The sequence below is a fragment of the Salvia splendens genome, chromosome 16 (genome assembly GCF_004379255.2).
Source record: "Salvia splendens isolate huo1 chromosome 16, SspV2, whole genome shotgun sequence".
Lineage (NCBI taxonomy): Eukaryota > Viridiplantae > Streptophyta > Magnoliopsida > Lamiales > Lamiaceae > Salvia > Salvia splendens.
The window spans coordinates 9,236,457-9,254,649 of record NC_056047.1 but is presented as its reverse complement, the minus strand read 5'-3'; the positions used below and the strand labels follow the sequence as shown (position 1 = coordinate 9,254,649).

Here is an 18,193-nt window from a genome sequence, read left to right as displayed (position 1 = left end):
CTCTATATTCTAACTTTAAGAAAAATTCAATCATGATCCATCTCCAAAATATAGTAGTATAAGGAAATAAAGATGCGTATTTGCTACATTTTATTTGCTCTTTTATTTCCGTTGCACAACTAGAGCTCACTTGAAGTTTTTAGTTCTGAAAAAAAAAATTATTAGTAATTTTGATGAATATTTCAAATCTTGTTTTATATGTAAGACAGCCCAAAAATATGTTCTCAAGAAGAAAAGAGAACTGAAAGTTTCAGCAAAAATAATGAATGTTGGACTAGTGTTTTTTAAAAATTGAATGCAAGAACTATATAATTATTTTTCGTACAATCGACCCTATGATTTATGGAGTATATATTTATGTTACGTGGCCAAAATAAAAAATAATAAGAAATCGACAAGACTAAAACTAACTTTTTACTTGAATTGTTGCTGGAGGGAATTATGACTTTAATATTGAGTTATAGTTACGCAATCCTATGATTTGTCATGGTAGCGCCACTGATTGATCTCTTAATAAATTGTACACAACCTAACTTTTATAAAGAAAACTGACAAATCTTTTAAATAATCCAGTTCAAGCAAACTTCATGTGCAATTATTTGCATAATTTTTATGATTATAATGTGGATGAACTTATACGTTTTCATCACATTTTGCGGGAAATTTTTAAATGGAATTAAATAATTGACGATAGCCCTCTCTTTTCTCTCGTACAAAACATTACTGCAATTATTTATTTTGATATGGTTCGTTTAGTTTTCAAATGTGTGCTTGAACTCTCACACAAATTATGATTTAATTACTATATCAATGTAAGCAACTGCGCCTTTTTCTTATTCAAAAATAAAATGAATTATTTACATGATAAGATGTTGGTTAAATTATAAATATCCAAATCATTATTGTTCCAATATTTCTCCTGAATGGAATTATTGCTAAACTTCCGATCATTATGTTCTTTGTCTATTTTATTATCTGCTTGAAAGTCTACAATTATGTGCTCCAAAGTCAATCCACAATTCTAATCCAACAAATGCAATATCGTTGACGGAAAATGATAAATAATTCAAGTAGTATTTGTTAATATGATATCTCTTGTAATAAGAAATTAATTCTCATCTAACTAATGCAATGGTCAATGAAAAAAATGCAAGTAGTATTTATTATTATATCTCGTATAAAACGAAAATAATTACTAATCTAAGTAATTAATGCAATGGAAAATGAAAAATAATGCAATTAGCATTTATTATTAATATATCTCATGTAAAAAAAATTAATGTATGTCAGACAAACAGAATTTTGTTGCGTATACCACAAATTTAATGTTCGTATTACTATTTATAGTTGGAATTTATGATTTAAAATCTCTAATAAATCGTACTCCGTATTAAATTAAAGCTTATCGATAAACTTTGTCTAGTAAACCGATGCAATTAGTCAACTTGTTGAAAGTATTTACCATTTTGCTTTGATATATTTTCATTCGTATATATACTGTATTTGTGTATTGCTAGAAATATTTTTTTTACCTTGGTAATAGATTTACACATATACTATATGTGAATTTTTTTTTATAGAATCTATATTACACCTTTTAAACTTTATTACAATAGCTAGCTTTTATTAAATCGTTTACAATACTGTATTTACATCAATCAATTAATGGCTATGAATGTAAAATAATACTCCTACTACTCCCCATTATATATATGACGTGATTCGGATTCCGAGTAATAAAAGCATTGACATTTTCAAATTTGTAAAAGTCTCCCCATTATATATATGATGTGATTCGGATTCTCAACAACCATATAACAAAGAAAATGTAATTTTTTTACACCATCTTCACCATAATAAATAAATTGAATTCTAGTTCAATATTAACACTTCTTTACATTATGGTCACGTCAGTTAATTAATTAATGAAGCTTAAAGCCCATAACCATAACCGAACAATCTGCTTTAAAGATCTTTGTTGTTACAATATATTTTTCTGCTTCTGCAAGTCAACATTGCTAATTATGTGTTTTGGAGTTTAGTAGTAAATCATAATTTTATTGCGGAAAAAATATAAAGTAATAATGGTAGATGGAATTAGATGTGGAAAGGGCGTTGAGAGAGACAGCACAAAAGCTCATCCTCTGGTATTGAGCAGATGATTATATTCGAGATCAACGGTCATGATTTAATCTCATAGGAAAAGTTATTCTTTTATCAGAATATCTCTGTTAAAACAAAAAATATAAGTTGGTTATTGACCGTTAAAGATTGTAAAAGATATTCTTTTCTTGTCAAATGACCAAGTGCTGCCTCACACAAGAAAAACTTAAAATAAAGTTAAAATATGATGGGATTTAACATAGTATTTTTCTAAAATAATGTAGATCTGCGAATAGGACACTTGAAAGATGACAAAAACTATTTTCCAGTAATGAAATCGTGTATTAGACATGAGTATCCAATTGAGTTATTATAGCTAACGAAAATATCTGTCGAAACAAAGTAATTGGCATGAATTGACCTTCTTAATGAAAGCAATAAATATATATTGTTAATGTGAAACTTCTATTTTATAATAACAACCATAAATGATAAAATCGTTGCATTAAAAGTATAAAACCATTATATTCACAATAAAAATCATTTTACTCAGAAAATAATGACAATAAACACAAGTTCGCGCAATTAATCTTTCTGTTCGAATGACATATAGAGAACATTTTTTTTGTCCGCAAACTTTGCTACCTTAATTTTGGTCTGTAACATTTAAAAATATGTCCATTAACTTTGATGTAATATCGTTTAAACTACTTTTTCGTCGTTTCAAACCTTTTTTTAAAAAAACACCTTCAAGCCCATGAAGGGCATTTTAGTCTGTTTATTCTCTCTTCTTCATTAAATATTTAATTTATCTCTCTTAATTTTTTTGCCCCTTTCTTCCTTCTCTTTTCAATTCTATCTTCTTCCCCATTTTTTCCTTCTCCTAATTAATAAAGGGGACCGAAAGATAAGTTAAATATTTTAATAAAGAAGAGAGACTAAATAGACTCTAATTAATGTCCTTCTTGGGCTTGAGGTGTTTTCATCCAAAAAAAGTTCAAAATAGTGAAAAAGTAGCTCAAACGATATTATATCGAAGTTAATGAATCTCGGAACATATTTACAAATGTTACGGATCAAAATTGATAACTTGACAAGGTTCATAGACAAAAAATGGTTCCCTCTTTAAAATGTAGTTTCACATTTGAACACCTTGATCAATATATGTTTATGTGTTTGCTGATAAGGACTCAACCCCGACGCACCAACCGTATCAGGAACACCATGCAGACGTGCATGACAGCCGACAGACAGGAGGAAGAGAAGCAAGGAGGAAGAGTCTGATGCAAGCGAGAAGGGACAGACCAAGAAGAGCGGTGTCAAGGCCCACAAAGTTCAAAGATTTCATATCTCACTAAAGATTAGATTATATCTTGTTTTATTTGCTTTCCTTATTTTCCGAACAATTCCTAGCGTAGATCTTTAATTTTATTGTTAAATTCTTTTCGGGTTTTCTTCTTGATTCTTTCCCGAATCGTAGAGTCGAATCGAGCAGGGTCCGAACTCTATAAAATAGAGTTCATTAGAGAGTCAAAATATCGAGAAGAAGAAATAAAAAGCTTATTCTCGAAACCCTAGTTCTTCATTTTCCGCCACTCTCTTTATTCCTGCCAATAATCTCTGCAAAACAGGAGCTCCGATCCTCCGATAGGTCTCTATGGCCTATCATCTGGTGCTTTACATTGAGTTCTCTTCTCCCAAATTGCTACAACTGATCCTCCACTGACACCGAGATCCCTCCACCAAAATCCTATTACAACGAAAAACTTACTCAGATGCTCTTCGACATGAAAATCCGCTATGCTGGGCAGGACAAGAGGTTGATGTCCAACCAGTTTGATCTCGAGGCTTTCTCTCGCCGGCAAGAGGCGACGAACCGAAAGATAGAGGAGAGCCTTGCACTGCTGATTGACGCAAGCCTGGGGAATCGGCCAACTGCTCCTGCCGCCCCAGCACCGACCACACGGGGGTGGAAACTACCACCATCCCTCGTCCAACCACCGACGGGCGTCGAAACGGAGCCCCTCGCGAAGGTTAAACCGAAGGCTCCCCGTTTCAATGGAGAAAACACCACGGATTAGATTCGAAAAATCCAATGTTATTTCAACCATCACATCACCCCACTCCAAGACCGAATTTACGTGACGGCATATTTGTTCGACCACCCAGCCTCGAGTTGGCTGACTTACTGGGAGGATAACTGTAAGGATAAATCTTGGGATCTCGATCAAGGATCACAGAGTCAGATGTCGAGAGTGCAAACATGGTAATCATAGGCGATGTTTCGAGCGTTCACGTGATCGGTCCAAAATTGCGACCGAGGTCTATTCGCTTGCAAGGGCATATCAATGACTCCGAGATATCCGTATTGATTGATGGTGGCAGTACACACAACTTCATCAAGCCCACCATCGCGGAACAGCTAAGTCTCCCTATTCACTCTTTTACTCTTTTCCGTGTTTTTGTGGGCAATGGGGCCTCTCTGCGTTGTGATTATGCGTGTCTAAAAACCCCCCATTTTGTTGTAAGGTCATGCATTCGACATCAACCTTTTCATACTACAGGTTGAAGGACCGGATGTGATTCTCGGAGTCCAATGGCTCCAGGAACTCGAGGATGTTACCAAGAACTACAAGGAACTGACCATGAAGTTCAATTGGGGTGACCGTCAGGTTTCTTTGCGTGGGGATGGAGCAGCCCCGTGCCGAATTTCATACACCAACTTATTCTCTCTGATGGGCCAGGAGCCGGATTGTATAGTGTTCGAAATCGATAAAGTTCGAAATATTAATTATTTCAAAATCGATAAAGTTCGAAATTTTGATTTTTCTTACATTTTACTATTACCATAATCACAAATAATGACAAGGTGTGAGCAGCCCAAGAAAACAATAAGTTCAGAATATTAATTGTTTCAAAAAGAAATCAGATTACCAAAATGATTTTGTATACTGAACTAGTCGCCAAATACTGCATGTGCAGCCGAATTTGTTGAACCTCTCAACATCATAAAATTAATTTTAATCTTTATAGTATTACTGCAGTATTCTTCACATTCTCATTTTATTTTTATTTATTTGACTTAATTACCCTATTAATATGTGAGCATAATGATGATTCATTCCAAGTAAATTATCTATATTATTATTAATTTTTAAAGAATATTTTTTTCTTGTTAATTTCATAGTTGTCTCATATATTTAAGCATCTCATTGTAATTGTTCTAGTTATAGACGAGTTTAGCTATTAAAATAATAGTGGTAACTCATGAATAACATAATAAATAAAACTTCATCTTACAACAGCGAATCCTCAATTAGCTAATCGTTTCTCAATATTATATATAAAAATATAGTACCACATCGCTAATTATATCGGTTATCACACATCATTTTCCATGCAGATACGGATGGCATCTTCAAATCTCGTAAACCATTTGATATGATCATGACAGCCATGACAAATCAAATAATGAAAAATCTTGATATATAATGATTTTGACTAATCAGTATAGTACTCCCTCCGTCCCAAGCTACTTGCACTTATTTCCTTTCTGGGTGTCCCAAGTTACTTGCACTCTTTCCATTTTTAGTAAAAATTATCAACTACAGCCGTAATATTTGACTTTGTCTATCACTCATTCCTTAATCCCCGTGCCGAACAGGAAACGTGCGAGTAGCTTGGGACGGAGGGAGTATATAACTTCAATAATTAGGCTAACTTATACAAGTGACCTTAATTTGTAGATGATGATTGTATTTTACCAAAATAAGAATCATACTCTGGCGCATTATAATGTCCCGTTTTAATTCGGTTTAAACTTTTCGGTTCAATCTTTTGAGAACAGTGAAGAAAAGTGAGTAAAAAACAATTAATGAATTGCAAATCTTAGTTTTATAGTATATTAATTTCATACAAGTATAATGATCCAATAGAGTGGGAGTTCTACTTACCCAAAATGTAAAAAGTATATTCAGATTTTAATTACTGATGTACTACTAAAATGGAAAATCAAGACATTATATTGCATAAGAATAGCTAGTTTGTTTCAGCTTTATTCCATATACCCACATTTTTTTAGAGTTCGAATACAGTACATATTTTTCACAAGCTTACTCCCCTAGCCACACAGCCCATTGTATGAAATACACTCAAACAGTGTGTCAATTTTCAAAACCTATGCAAGAAAAATTACACCTTCTAATTAAACCATCTTATTTGGTACAAATACTGAAATACATATGTATAGGAGGAGACGAAAATGTAGCCTACAACTAGCGGCGAAAATTTGAAGCCTATAGTATTTGGGGTTGTAGAATTGAATAAGAGAGATAAAAAATATAGTTGGGCAATAAAAGCAGCAGGATTTTGTTTTGAAAAAATGAAGAATAAAATTAAATTCCTGTCACAACATCGTATTTCAAATCCTAGAGATGAATAAAGAGGAAAATTGGTGGTCACGCATTAAAATCAGATAATAAAGTGGGATATAGAGATAAGAAAAGGCATCTTTGCGGCAAAATGGTGATGTGGTATTGAAATTGAAGTATGAATCTGTGATGGTGAAGTTTTATCATAAGAGAACTACTTTCAAAATAAAATTTTTGAAAGAATAAAAAATCATCACATGAAATTCGGTTATTTAAAATCATTATGTTTTCTGTTATTATTTGAAAAAAATAAACATTTTGTGCTGAAACAGTTGATGGTCCCCACCCCAACAGCCTTAAAAAGTTGCAGTTAGTTGTGAGACTTACTCACTGTAGACTGTAGACGCTCTCTGTCTATTTAATGTCGCCACCCCCTTCATTCGCTTCTCATTCCATCTCAATATTACTCTCTCTTCCAACTGCTCTCTCTCCAGATTTCAGCTCAAAGGTAACTCTCTCTCTCTCTACAAGTCAAGATTCTTGAATTCGCCACAAAAGGCTATTAACATGCAACTGTGTTTTCTCCTGCAGAAAAAGAATGGCAGTTCTCGCCCTCCTCTTCCTCGGTTTTCTAGGAACGGCCTCGTTCGTCCGCGGCGACGCCGGCGGTTGGACTTCCGCACATGCAACATTCTACGGCGGCAGCGACGCCTCCGGCACAATGGGTGAGCCTAAAATTAAATTCAACACCATTTTTTGCATGCAGAGAATAAAACTGTTTTCTGACTGCGACATTTCGTCGAACAGGTGGCGCGTGCGGCTACGGGAACCTCTACAGCCAGGGATACGGCACCAACACCGCAGCGCTGAGCACCGCCATGTTCAACAACGGCCTCAGCTGCGGCTCCTGCTACGAGATCCGCTGCGCCGGCGAGAAGAAGTGGTGCCTCCCCGGATCTATCACGGTGACCGCCACCAATTTCTGCCCGCCCAACAACGCCCTCCCCAACAACGCCGGCGGCTGGTGCAACCCTCCGCTCCACCACTTCGACCTCTCTCAGCCAATCTTCCAGCACATCGCTCAATACAAAGCCGGAATCGTCCCCGTTTCTTACCGGAGGTTAATCCCTAAACCCTAGCTCCCCCCAATTTCGATTTTTAAAACACCTAATTTTTAAATCTACACATTTGCAGAGTGGCCTGCAACAGGAAGGGCGGGATTAGGTTCACCATCAACGGCCACTCCTACTTCAACCTCGTGCTCATCACCAACGTCGGCGGTGCCGGCGACGTCGTCTCCGTCTCAGTCAAGGGCTCAAAATCCGGCTGGCAGCAAATGTCGAGAAATTGGGGACAGAACTGGCAGAGCAACTCGAACCTCAACGGCCAGAGCCTCTCCTTCAAGGTCACGACGAGCGACGGCCGCACTCTCGTTTCCAACAACGCGGCGCCGGCGAGCTGGTCATTCGGCCAGACCTTCGCCGGAGCTCAATTTTGATTAAAAAATTAAGTGTGGTGCTTTTTTTATTTTAAAAAAATATAGTATGGTCACGTCACGTTTTTTAGTACTAGTGAGACTATTTGTTATGTGTGAAATTGGGATAGGACTAGTTTTATATGGTCCTCTTTGAAAACGCCCAATTTATGATGGGTGTTTTTTTAGTACTTTTATCTTTTTCTGTGTGTTTAAAGAAGAAGAAAATGGGTGAGGTGGTATAAGGGTGTACCGCCCGCTTATTAAGTAGTACTGTTTGGATGGCTTTTTTAATACTCCTGAGTTCGGCTTTGATGGCTGAAATTTGAAGTTGGGCTTGTTTTGTAAGCTCAATTTTTATAGTAACGAAATTAAATTTCTAGGTTTTATTCCATGTAATTTGAAGCAACTTTTTTTTTTGTCAAAGAATTTAATTTCCTTAACTAAATTCATCTGATTTTATATTTCGGTTCGGTTAGTTTGCACATTAAATTACATTTTTAGTTAGATAAATTATTAATTAACATATAAAGCAATATGGTAAAAAAAAAAAACTAGTACTCCCAGCATATCACCAAGACATTATATTTAAATAATATTATCGAATTTTCATGCTTTAAATTCCTGTATCAGTTTTCAAATTCAGTTTTAGAAATATTCAACTTAATTTCATTAAAATGGAAATCTCATTTCTACATGTAAATTAAGAAGCCTATCGTTTTGGGCAACTGCAACTTTTGGAGTTCTCAAGAGACATGCTTGCCATTGAGGAAGAGCATTTGTGTTTTGTTGGATTAATTTATCTAATTAATAATACTATATAACAATGAATACCAATATAGCACTTCCTTCAAAAAAAAAAACCAATATAACATGATGAGGCAATAGTATACTTAGAATTTATTTAAATAAAACTCCAAATTCATGGAAACCTCAATTCTCAACCTATGATCTTTGTTAACTATACTAATAAACTTAAAAAATTAAATATTAAAATAATTATAAAACCTAAATGAGTGTAATAAACTCTGATTAGTAATTCCAAAGTAATTAAAAATGCTAAGAAGGTAAGGAACTAAAAATGCCAATGGAAGAATGTTTCCTCCCCCGCGAGGCAAAAATCAAATTAAATAAAATTGAATTTTGAATCTCAAATGCTCCTTTAATCACTAATCATATCCAATTTTTCTCTTAATAACTAATATTATTACTAATGAATAATCATTTTATCATTTCTTAGTTAAGAAATACTCCAGTAACACTCATAACTTCGTGTAACCACATATCTTATAAATTCATTAACATCCACAACCTTATCCACACCTATGTCTTACCTTCTATTATTACCGGGCTTATCTCTTTTTATACACTTTTTATTTCTTACACTTATTAAATTGATTTTTATTTGACATAAAATACGAATTATAACCATTTACAAAAAGAAAACACAAAATAACGCAAAATATAAAAACAAAAAGAAACTACAAAAATTAAAAGGAGTGAGTACTTTGTCTTTTGAGTTTCGATGCAAATAACTATTCTACGTCAGAACTCAATGTCCACATTTCTCGGATTAAAATAATAAATCTAGTTAGTGGACAAGTTAAAAAGATTTGATTAGTCTTCAACATCATTTTTAATATTTTTTTATATTTGTAATTTCCTCTATATTGTTTTTTTAAATTTGAATTAAAATATGCATTAATTATGAAAAAGTAAAAAATATATACATATATCATTAATATATGATCATAATTATGCACGTTCCATGTACTATATATGCACCCATATATTTTAATTAAATACATAATTAAACCGATTTTAACTTAAGTAAAATAATTTTTAGTTATACAAAATCTGTTCACATATATTTATTGTATTTTTTACTACTATTAAGTATCAACTACTCCCTCTGTACCATTAGAAATGAAACGTTTTCCTTTTTGGACTGTCCCATTAAAAATGAAACGTTTCTAAAAATAGAAACAATACTCTCTCTACTTTTTCTTCTCTCTTACTTTACTCTCTTTTCATTAACTCACAAAACAACACTACATAAAATCATGTGCCGAAAAGTAAATGTTGCATATTTAATGGGACGGAGGGAGTATTAAATTTTGAAATCGAAGAGTGAAAACTAAAATCCCATTTCTGTCGCTATCTTAACTGATTTTCCGTTCTCGAGTCAACAAACAAATGCGGATTTCCAATGCTTTAAAGTCTCTGTGACACCTTGCTTTTTCTTTCTTTTTTCTCATAACGTATTTTGATTTTGGACCCTTGAGTCCATTAGGTCATCCATAGTGGTGGCGGACATCGGGCGCGCTATTGTCCGTCAATGTAGCTCCGCGGACGACGCATCGTCCGTCATCCGCGCCATACGCTTAGTCCGTAGACGAAGCACTGACTATAGGGCATCATCCGCGTCATCTTCCGCCCACTGTGGGCGCCGCGGACGATGTAACGCGCTTTTGTTTTTTATTTTTTATTTTTTAAATTCGAAATTTGTCTATTTAAACTTCAATTGTCATTTTATTTTTCATACGAACATTTATCGCATCTCTCGTTTCTCTCATCTCTCACGTTTCTCCATCTCTCACAAACCAAAATGAACCACGACGACGACCAGAGTTCCTCGGAGGACGGTGGTCCGACCTTGACTCGAGCCTTAAATGCAGCCGTGAACGATGCAATGGCAAAATGCTTAGCCATAATGCAACGTGAGGACGCAGAGGCGGAGGCCACAGCGGCGGTGGCGGCGGAGCAGATCCCCAAGCCTATTCGACGTCGGACGTTTGTCCGACGCGACCACGCCGCAGCTCACGAACGTCTACGTACAGACTATTTTGCCGAGTAACCACGGTGGGGCCCGACTGTTTTCCGCCGCCGTTTTAGAATGCCTTGTTACCTTTTTCTCAGCATTGTCCAGACGTTACAGTCACGTGATGAATACTTCCAGTATCGGGAAGATGGCATCGGCAGACCCGGACTTACACCGTTGCAAAAGTGCACAGTTGCACTTCGTCAGTTGGCCTACGGCACTAGCGCTGACATGTTCGACGGGTACCTCCACGTCGGGGATGCAACAGGCTGCGAGTGCCTGAAGAGATTTTGTAGGGGAGTTGTCGAGGCCTACAGCGACGCATATTTGCGAAAGCCGACAACTGTAGATTGCCAGGGCCTAATGAGAATGCACGAGACGGCGCACGGCTTTCCTGGGATGCTAGAGAACATCGAATGTATGCTCTGGGCGTGGAAGAATTGTCTGACGGAGTGGAGAGGCCAATTCACTAGTGGAAACAAGGGCAGCCACCCGACGATGATCCTCGAAGCCGTTGCTGACCATCGGTTCTGGATCTGGCATGCTTACTTCGGTGTAGCCGGGTCGAACAACGACATCAACATCATCCACCCTCTTCACCGAGCAATGCAATGGCAACAGCCCGGCCATCGAGTTCACCGCCAACAGGCGCCAATACCACATGGGGTACTACTTGGCCGATGGCATATACCCAAGGTGGCCTTTTTTTCTGAAGACGAGCAGCTGCCCAATTGGTGAGAAGAGAGTTTTATTTGCGCAAATGCAGAAGGCGGCGCGGAAGGATGTAGAGTGGGCATTTGGTGTGCTCCAAGCACGGTGGAAATAGTGAAAGGGCTGGGCCGTCTCTGGTTCAAGGAAGTCCTCGCCGATGTCATATATGAGTGCATAATCTTGCACAACATGATAGTCGAACATGAAGGTGGGAGCATCACCGATTGGACCGATGACGAAAGTGCATCTAGCTCCTCCAGCACGGCGACCGAGCCCCCCGCTCGAGGATTACCGACGGGCATCAATGAGGTTCTATCTAGATAGGCCTCAATGCGCAACCAACTCGACCATGCGCAGCTCATGAACGACATGGTTGAAGAAGTGTGGGCCCGTAACCGCCGTCGCTGAGTTTGCGTATTTTTTTTTGTAATCCGTATTGTAATGTATTAATTTTATAAATGAAATGAAGGTTTTTCCCAATTTTTGTAGTTATTTAAGTATTCAAATAGAAGAAAATGCTTAGGTCGCGTCTTAGGGCGCACCACTGCAGGTGGAAGGGCAGGAGGATAAAATGCTAACGTGGCGGTGCATAGGACGGGCTTTAGGGTGCCCCTTACAGCTCCCCACTGTGGATGCTCTTATTGCAACTCATATTTACAGTTGCATATATAACCATAAAAACATCATTTAGTCAGAATTTCAAAACTTACAAATTTGCACCCTAATGTTTTTTCGACGTGCAAAGGATTTATGATAAAAATGTATGTAAAAGTTATACTACGAGACATAAAGTATTTAATCAAGTAATAATAATATTTTAATACTCCAGTTGTAAAGCTGGAGTGACTTAGAGATAAACTTAGGTTGGAGATGTTAGATATCTTAAAGAAGAAGATTAAGGTATTCTTTTTCCAAAAATTTTATCTTGCTACCGTAGTGTCTACGTGGAGTCGCGTAATACCTAAGACTAAAGTGATGTAGAGAGTCATAGCCTAATAATTTGATTTACTCTTTTTTTTTTTCCGGAAAAAGCTTACACAACAATTATGTGTAAGTGCAACTCAAGGCCTAACATGCCTAATTAATATACTATGATGCAATTTTATGATAGAAAGACATGATGTTTTTGGTCATTTTTAGAATACTGAAAATGAATTTAATTTGGGCTTTTAAATTTATAAAGCCCAATACAAAACGTCCATTCGGATATGGAGGTAAAGTCCATTAGTATGGTTGAATGGGCTCAAATTTTGAAGAGAAATTTATGGATTTTACTCAAATGAAAATTATCCCAAACAAAATAAGAAAAAAGAAAAATGATCCTCCACCTGCAAATTCCATCCCCGCCTAAATTGCAGCTCGCTCAAACCGCCGCCGTCGCCCGCTGCCTCTGCAACGGCTCTACTTCTTCCTCTACCGATTCCGGTCTCAATTTCCGCCGGAAGATTCTATACCTCCAATCCCTAAACGTTAACCACAAAAAGGCACTAGACCTAAACCCTACACTCCGCTCCACCCCTCTCTCCGCTCTCCATTCCATCACCCAATGCCTCTCCTCCATGGGGCTCGACATCGCCGCCGTCGGCCGCATCCTAGACATGCACCCGAAGCTCCTCACCGCCGATCCCTACGCCGACATTTACCCAATCTTCGATTTTTTGCTTCACACAGTCGAAATCCCCTTCCCTGAGATTAGGAAATCGATCACCCGTTGCCCTAGGATCCTCGTCTCCGATCTGGAAGCACAATTGAAGCCGGCATTCGAGTTTCTATCCGAATTAGGCTTCGTAGGGGCGAACAAATTGACGTCACAGACGACAGTGCTCCTGGTCTCGAGTGTGGAGCGCACGCTGATGCCGAAGATCGAATTTCTGACAAGATTGGGGATTGAGCATGTCGAGGTGAGGAATATGGTGCTCCGATCGCCGGGGCTGCTGACGTTCAGCGTGGAGAGGAATTACGCGCCAAAGTTGGAGTACTTTCTGAAGGAGATGAATGGAGATTTGGGGGAAATTAAGAGGTTTCCGCAGTATTTCTCGTTTAGTTTGGAGAGGAAGATTATACCGCGGCATCGGCTTTTGATGGAGCACGGTGTGTCAATGTCGTTGCCGGAGATGTTGAAAGTTAGCGACGGCGAATTCAATGTTCAATTGATTGAGAAACGCCTCCAAATGGCGGGGGATCGGCCATTGTAGCTTTTGTAAGTAATTGTCTAATTTCTGTATATTGCTGCTGTATTTGATGATGATGATGATGATGATGATGAGATTGTGTATATGGTTATATTCTAATGCAAGATTCAAAATTTTGTTGTGTTATTGGTGTCTGTTTCTAGTTCTTGTTTCTTTCTCTGCTAAGGAGTACTACTCTGTTTGGTAACGATGAAAAATTCTTTAATCAAGATTAATTTTCACATTTCGTGTGAAATATGCTCATGGTTCAATAAGGTATCTTGATATGCTTCACTGTTACACTAAAATGCTGATCAATATGGGGTTTTGATAGCACATCTGCAAATTAGAAATGTGAAGCATAGAGGCTTGATTCGGTCCATTTCTTTGTATGTGTTGTGAAAATTGAAGAAACAATAACCTTAATGCTAAGTTTAGACTGCATTATGGTTTCCCATCTCTCTTTAGTGAGGTTTTCTTGATTAGGAGTTTAGCCTTGTTTCTTTTGCACCTCATCACCTTGTCTTATCTGCGACTGTGGCAATGACAGACCGTCGGTTTTAGGTTCTCTGATGTAAAAATGGCGAGTTAGCTATAGAAATCTATAGCCAAGTTTTGATCTCCTTAGCTAATTAGCTTAATTGTCAGCTTAAACATTCGAAAGTGATCGATGTAGACAATCTAAAGGTAGGGTGCAATGCCGATTCTTATGAATGTGCAGTGCCATTCTCTGATCTGCAATTTTGGTCTTAATGAAATTCTGTGTTGACTACATTATCAAAACTTGATAGAGGCATCAGCCAATGGCCATCCCAGTAGGCAGTAGCCATTCATGTTATGATAAATGTGCAAGTCTGCTCTCTCTCTCTCTCTCTCTCAGTCAAAGGTGTGGCTTTAGTTTTGCTGATCAGAAATCAGGTAGATAGCTTTAGTTACAACTCAGAGGTGGGCAGTAAATAGAGTTAGTTCCTCTGCTCAGTGTCTGGTCACCTAAAATAGCCAAAATCAACATTTGCACCATCACGGACAAGTCCATAATTTCATTCAGTGTTTTTTTTTATTTCAAAGACAAATTATTTGTAATTATAACTGTATAGTATTTGGATTATAGGCTTGGATTAAGATACTACTGATTTGTCTCATGTTAAGATAAGTTTGTTTCACAAAATTTCTGTGGTTTCAGTTCAGTCTAATTTTCACTCTCTTTTTATGTGATGCAATGCTTACTCGAGTATAGATTTGACAACTGCTCCTGATTTAATACTCTATGATAAGTTATTGGAAATGATCAACTGGATTTTACCTTTGCTTGCAAGTTTTTGCATGGAAATGAAAATTGGGTTTTATCTAACAAATTTTTGCAAGTGTTGGCCGTGATCATGATATTATTTATTTTATCTTACGGGCAAAACGAGGGGGTTGTCATCTCACTTGTTAAAAACCCAAATTATGGAACTACCAACTTATACTATTAATTATCTCTAGCTGATGAAACAATAACGTTGCATGTGAATTACCAAGAATGCCCCTACAAGTGACAGGGAGAGTCAAGAAACTAGGAGTACTATTGACACAGCTTTGGCATTCAGAACTATGATAGCAGATGGGAGGGGGGGGGCTCATTTTTTTGCTTGGCCATCCACAATAGGAATAGCCCAGCAATAGCCCAGCCATAACCTAGCCACTGCCACATCATCAGCACTAAAAATCCTCCTGCCACATCATAAATAGCCCAGCCATAGCCTAGCCACATCATAAATAGCCCAGCCACATCAATAGCCACATCACTAATAACAATTATATAAAATGACATAATTAACAATCACACAATATACGGAATTTAATTTACGAGACATATACGGGAAACATTAATAATACTATCCATATCACTATTAACAAATATATACAAAATAAAATAATTAATAATCTCACAATATACGGAATTAAATTTACGCCACAAAAACGAGAAAATTCACTAATATTAATAAAATATAAAAAGTACATCAATTAAAAAAATTACATAATTAAAAAAAACTAACGGCGGTCAATCCTCCGTGCCCATAACTCTTCAATTAAATCCTTTTGGAGTCGAATATGAGCCGCCGTTTGGCGCATGTCGGCGTGTGCTTGTAAGAGGCCGGCTTCATCGTGAGGTACCCCACTCCGTACGTTGGGGGCGGCCACGCCGTGGCTTGGACCGGCTTCATTATCGTCGTTGACCCAATTGGTCAGTTCGACACCTTCATCTTCGACAATCATGTTGTGCATGATAATACATGCGTACATGATATCAGCAATGCATTGGACATCCCACAAACGCGTTGGACCCTTAATTGCCGCCCATCGAGACTGGAGCACACCAAATGCGCGCTCCACGTCCTTGCGCGCCAACTCCTGCCGTGCCGCAAAGTAGGCCTTCTTCGCATCTCCTGGGCATCGGATCGTCTTCACAAAGACGGGCCACCTAGGGTATATCCCATCCGCCAAGTAGTAGCCCATATCATGTTGGTTGCCGTTGGCGACAAAACTGATGGCCGGACCGACGCCCTGACACTGCTCGTTGAAAAGTGGCGACGAGTTGAGGACGTTGAGGTCGTTGTTCGAACCAGCTATCCCAAAATACGCGTGCCAAATCCAAAGCCGGTAATCAGCTACGGCCTCCAGGATCATCGTGGGATTCTTTCCCTTGTAGCCGGACGTGTAGAACCCCTTCCAGGCTGCGGGACAGTTCTTCCAGTCCCAATGCATACAATCTATGCTGCCTAACATACCCGGGAACCCATGCTGACTCCCGTGCATCCGCAACAGATCTTGGCAGTCTTCGGGGGTAGGCTTTCGCAGATACTGATCACCGAATACTTCTATCACTCCCAGACAGAAATTCTTCAGACATTGCAAGGCAGTCGTCTCACCGATGTGGAGATACTCGTCCCACATGTCTGCCACGCCTCCGTAGGCCAACTGCCGGATTGCCGCAGTGCACTTTTGAATAGGTGTGTGGCCGGGTCTGCCAGACGCATCGTGTCTGAAGCGGAAATACAGATATCGAGACTCCAAAGCGTTGACAATACGCATAAACAGGTTCCTGGTCATCCTAAAACGACGCCTGAAAATGTTGGCGTTGAACCGAGGCTCCTGTGCGAAGTAGTCTTCGTATAGGCGCTGATGTGCAGCTACGTGATCCCGATCAATCACACTGCGGCGGTGGACCACTGGGGGAGGTCGAGGTATCGCCGGCTGCAAGGCCCTTTCCATCCATTGGTTTATCGCGTTGGTCGTATAGGCGTCCAACGCCTCGGCCATTCGACGTTCGTACTCCTCAGCATCCCCTCCGCTACCACCACTACTACCACCAGCATTACTCATTTTGCGTTGTTGATCTTGAACAGAAATTAAGATAGAGAGAGTACTCGTTAAAACAAGTGGTGCGAATGAAAATGACGAACAAAGCGCGTATATATAGTGTTTGGAAAAAAAAAATTTATTTTTTCGCGCTAGGCGGTGCGCTGGGCGATCCGGGCGCTGCAATAGCGCCGAACGGACCGCCCAGCGCACCGCCCAGCGCCACGCGACAGCCCAGCGCTGCGCGGTTTCTCTCTCCAATCGCCCGCTGGACGGCTGCAATAGATCGCCCAGCGAACCGCCCAGCGCCGGCGCTCGGCTAGGCGGTCGCTGGGCGCCTATTGTGGATGGCCTTACACAAATTTACAATTTTTCACAATGCGCAAACATCACCTGCTTAGGGACAAAAGGTGATTCGCTCACCCTAGGCGCCCCCATAACCCGGCCCGACATCGCTATGGAGGGGTTCAAACACGGTACCTCAGCGGCCCATTAGGTGGGAGGAACTTACACTGGTAACCAGCACACAAGGAGCCACCACAGTGGTGAAACTCCCACACTGCGGCTGCCAGCATTCGATCCTGTCTGCTTAGGGACAATCTACCACCCAGGAACCAACTGAGTTAAGCCCGTGCGGGCACAAACATCACCTGCTAATATATAGTATAGGGGTTTAATTGCCATCTAATCCAACTATCTACTAGACTGACTTGTTTATATCATGGGAAACTGTGAAAAAACCTACCTTTACTTGCCACTTTTAGTATATTCAATCTGTATATGTGCATAAGATGTGGGCACTGATGAATGACTGTTAAAATATTAGAGGACAATCCATATTTGGTATTGGGTGAATCTCCTTGTTTGGATTTTGATGAGTCAGTAAAAAAAACACCATGCTGTCTCTTTACCACTCCTTTTTGCCGACTTGATTGTCTAGTCTAATTCTGCAACTTCCACTACCACTGCCCAACTGCATCGCCAGTCTTATTTTTGTTTCTTTCACATTTGCCTCTCTCCATCACCATATTGCAAAACAATGTATACATGTGTATTTCCTTTTTTGGTTTAATTGCATTGTAAATCACGACCATTAGGTGAAAATTATAATTACAATACCACTTTTATATATACTCTATTTTCGCAATTAACGATCATTTCCAATTTTGAAGGTTGTGCTCTTAAATACAACTAAACCTTT

The 18,193-nt window shown here is 38.7% G+C and overlaps 2 protein-coding genes across 2 annotated transcripts; both read left to right on the top strand.

Annotated features, from left to right (window-relative positions):
- Positions 1 to 6,862: 6,862 nt before the first annotated feature.
- On the top strand, positions 6,863 to 8,356 carry LOC121770557 (expansin-A15-like). The gene is made up of 4 exons (XM_042167289.1): positions 6,863 to 6,981; positions 7,065 to 7,198; positions 7,281 to 7,593; positions 7,668 to 8,356. Exons 2-4 carry the CDS (start codon positions 7,072 to 7,074, stop codon positions 7,969 to 7,971), a joined length of 744 nt encoding a protein of 247 aa, XP_042023223.1. The 5' UTR covers positions 6,863 to 6,981; positions 7,065 to 7,071; the 3' UTR covers positions 7,972 to 8,356.
- Positions 8,357 to 12,789: 4,433 nt separating this feature from the next.
- LOC121770974 (transcription termination factor MTEF1, chloroplastic-like) lies at positions 12,790 to 13,797 on the top strand. Its single transcript, XM_042167762.1, has one exon. It carries the CDS (start codon positions 12,796 to 12,798, stop codon positions 13,672 to 13,674), a length of 879 nt encoding a protein of 292 aa, XP_042023696.1. The 5' UTR covers positions 12,790 to 12,795; the 3' UTR covers positions 13,675 to 13,797.
- Positions 13,798 to 18,193: the final 4,396 nt, after the last annotated feature.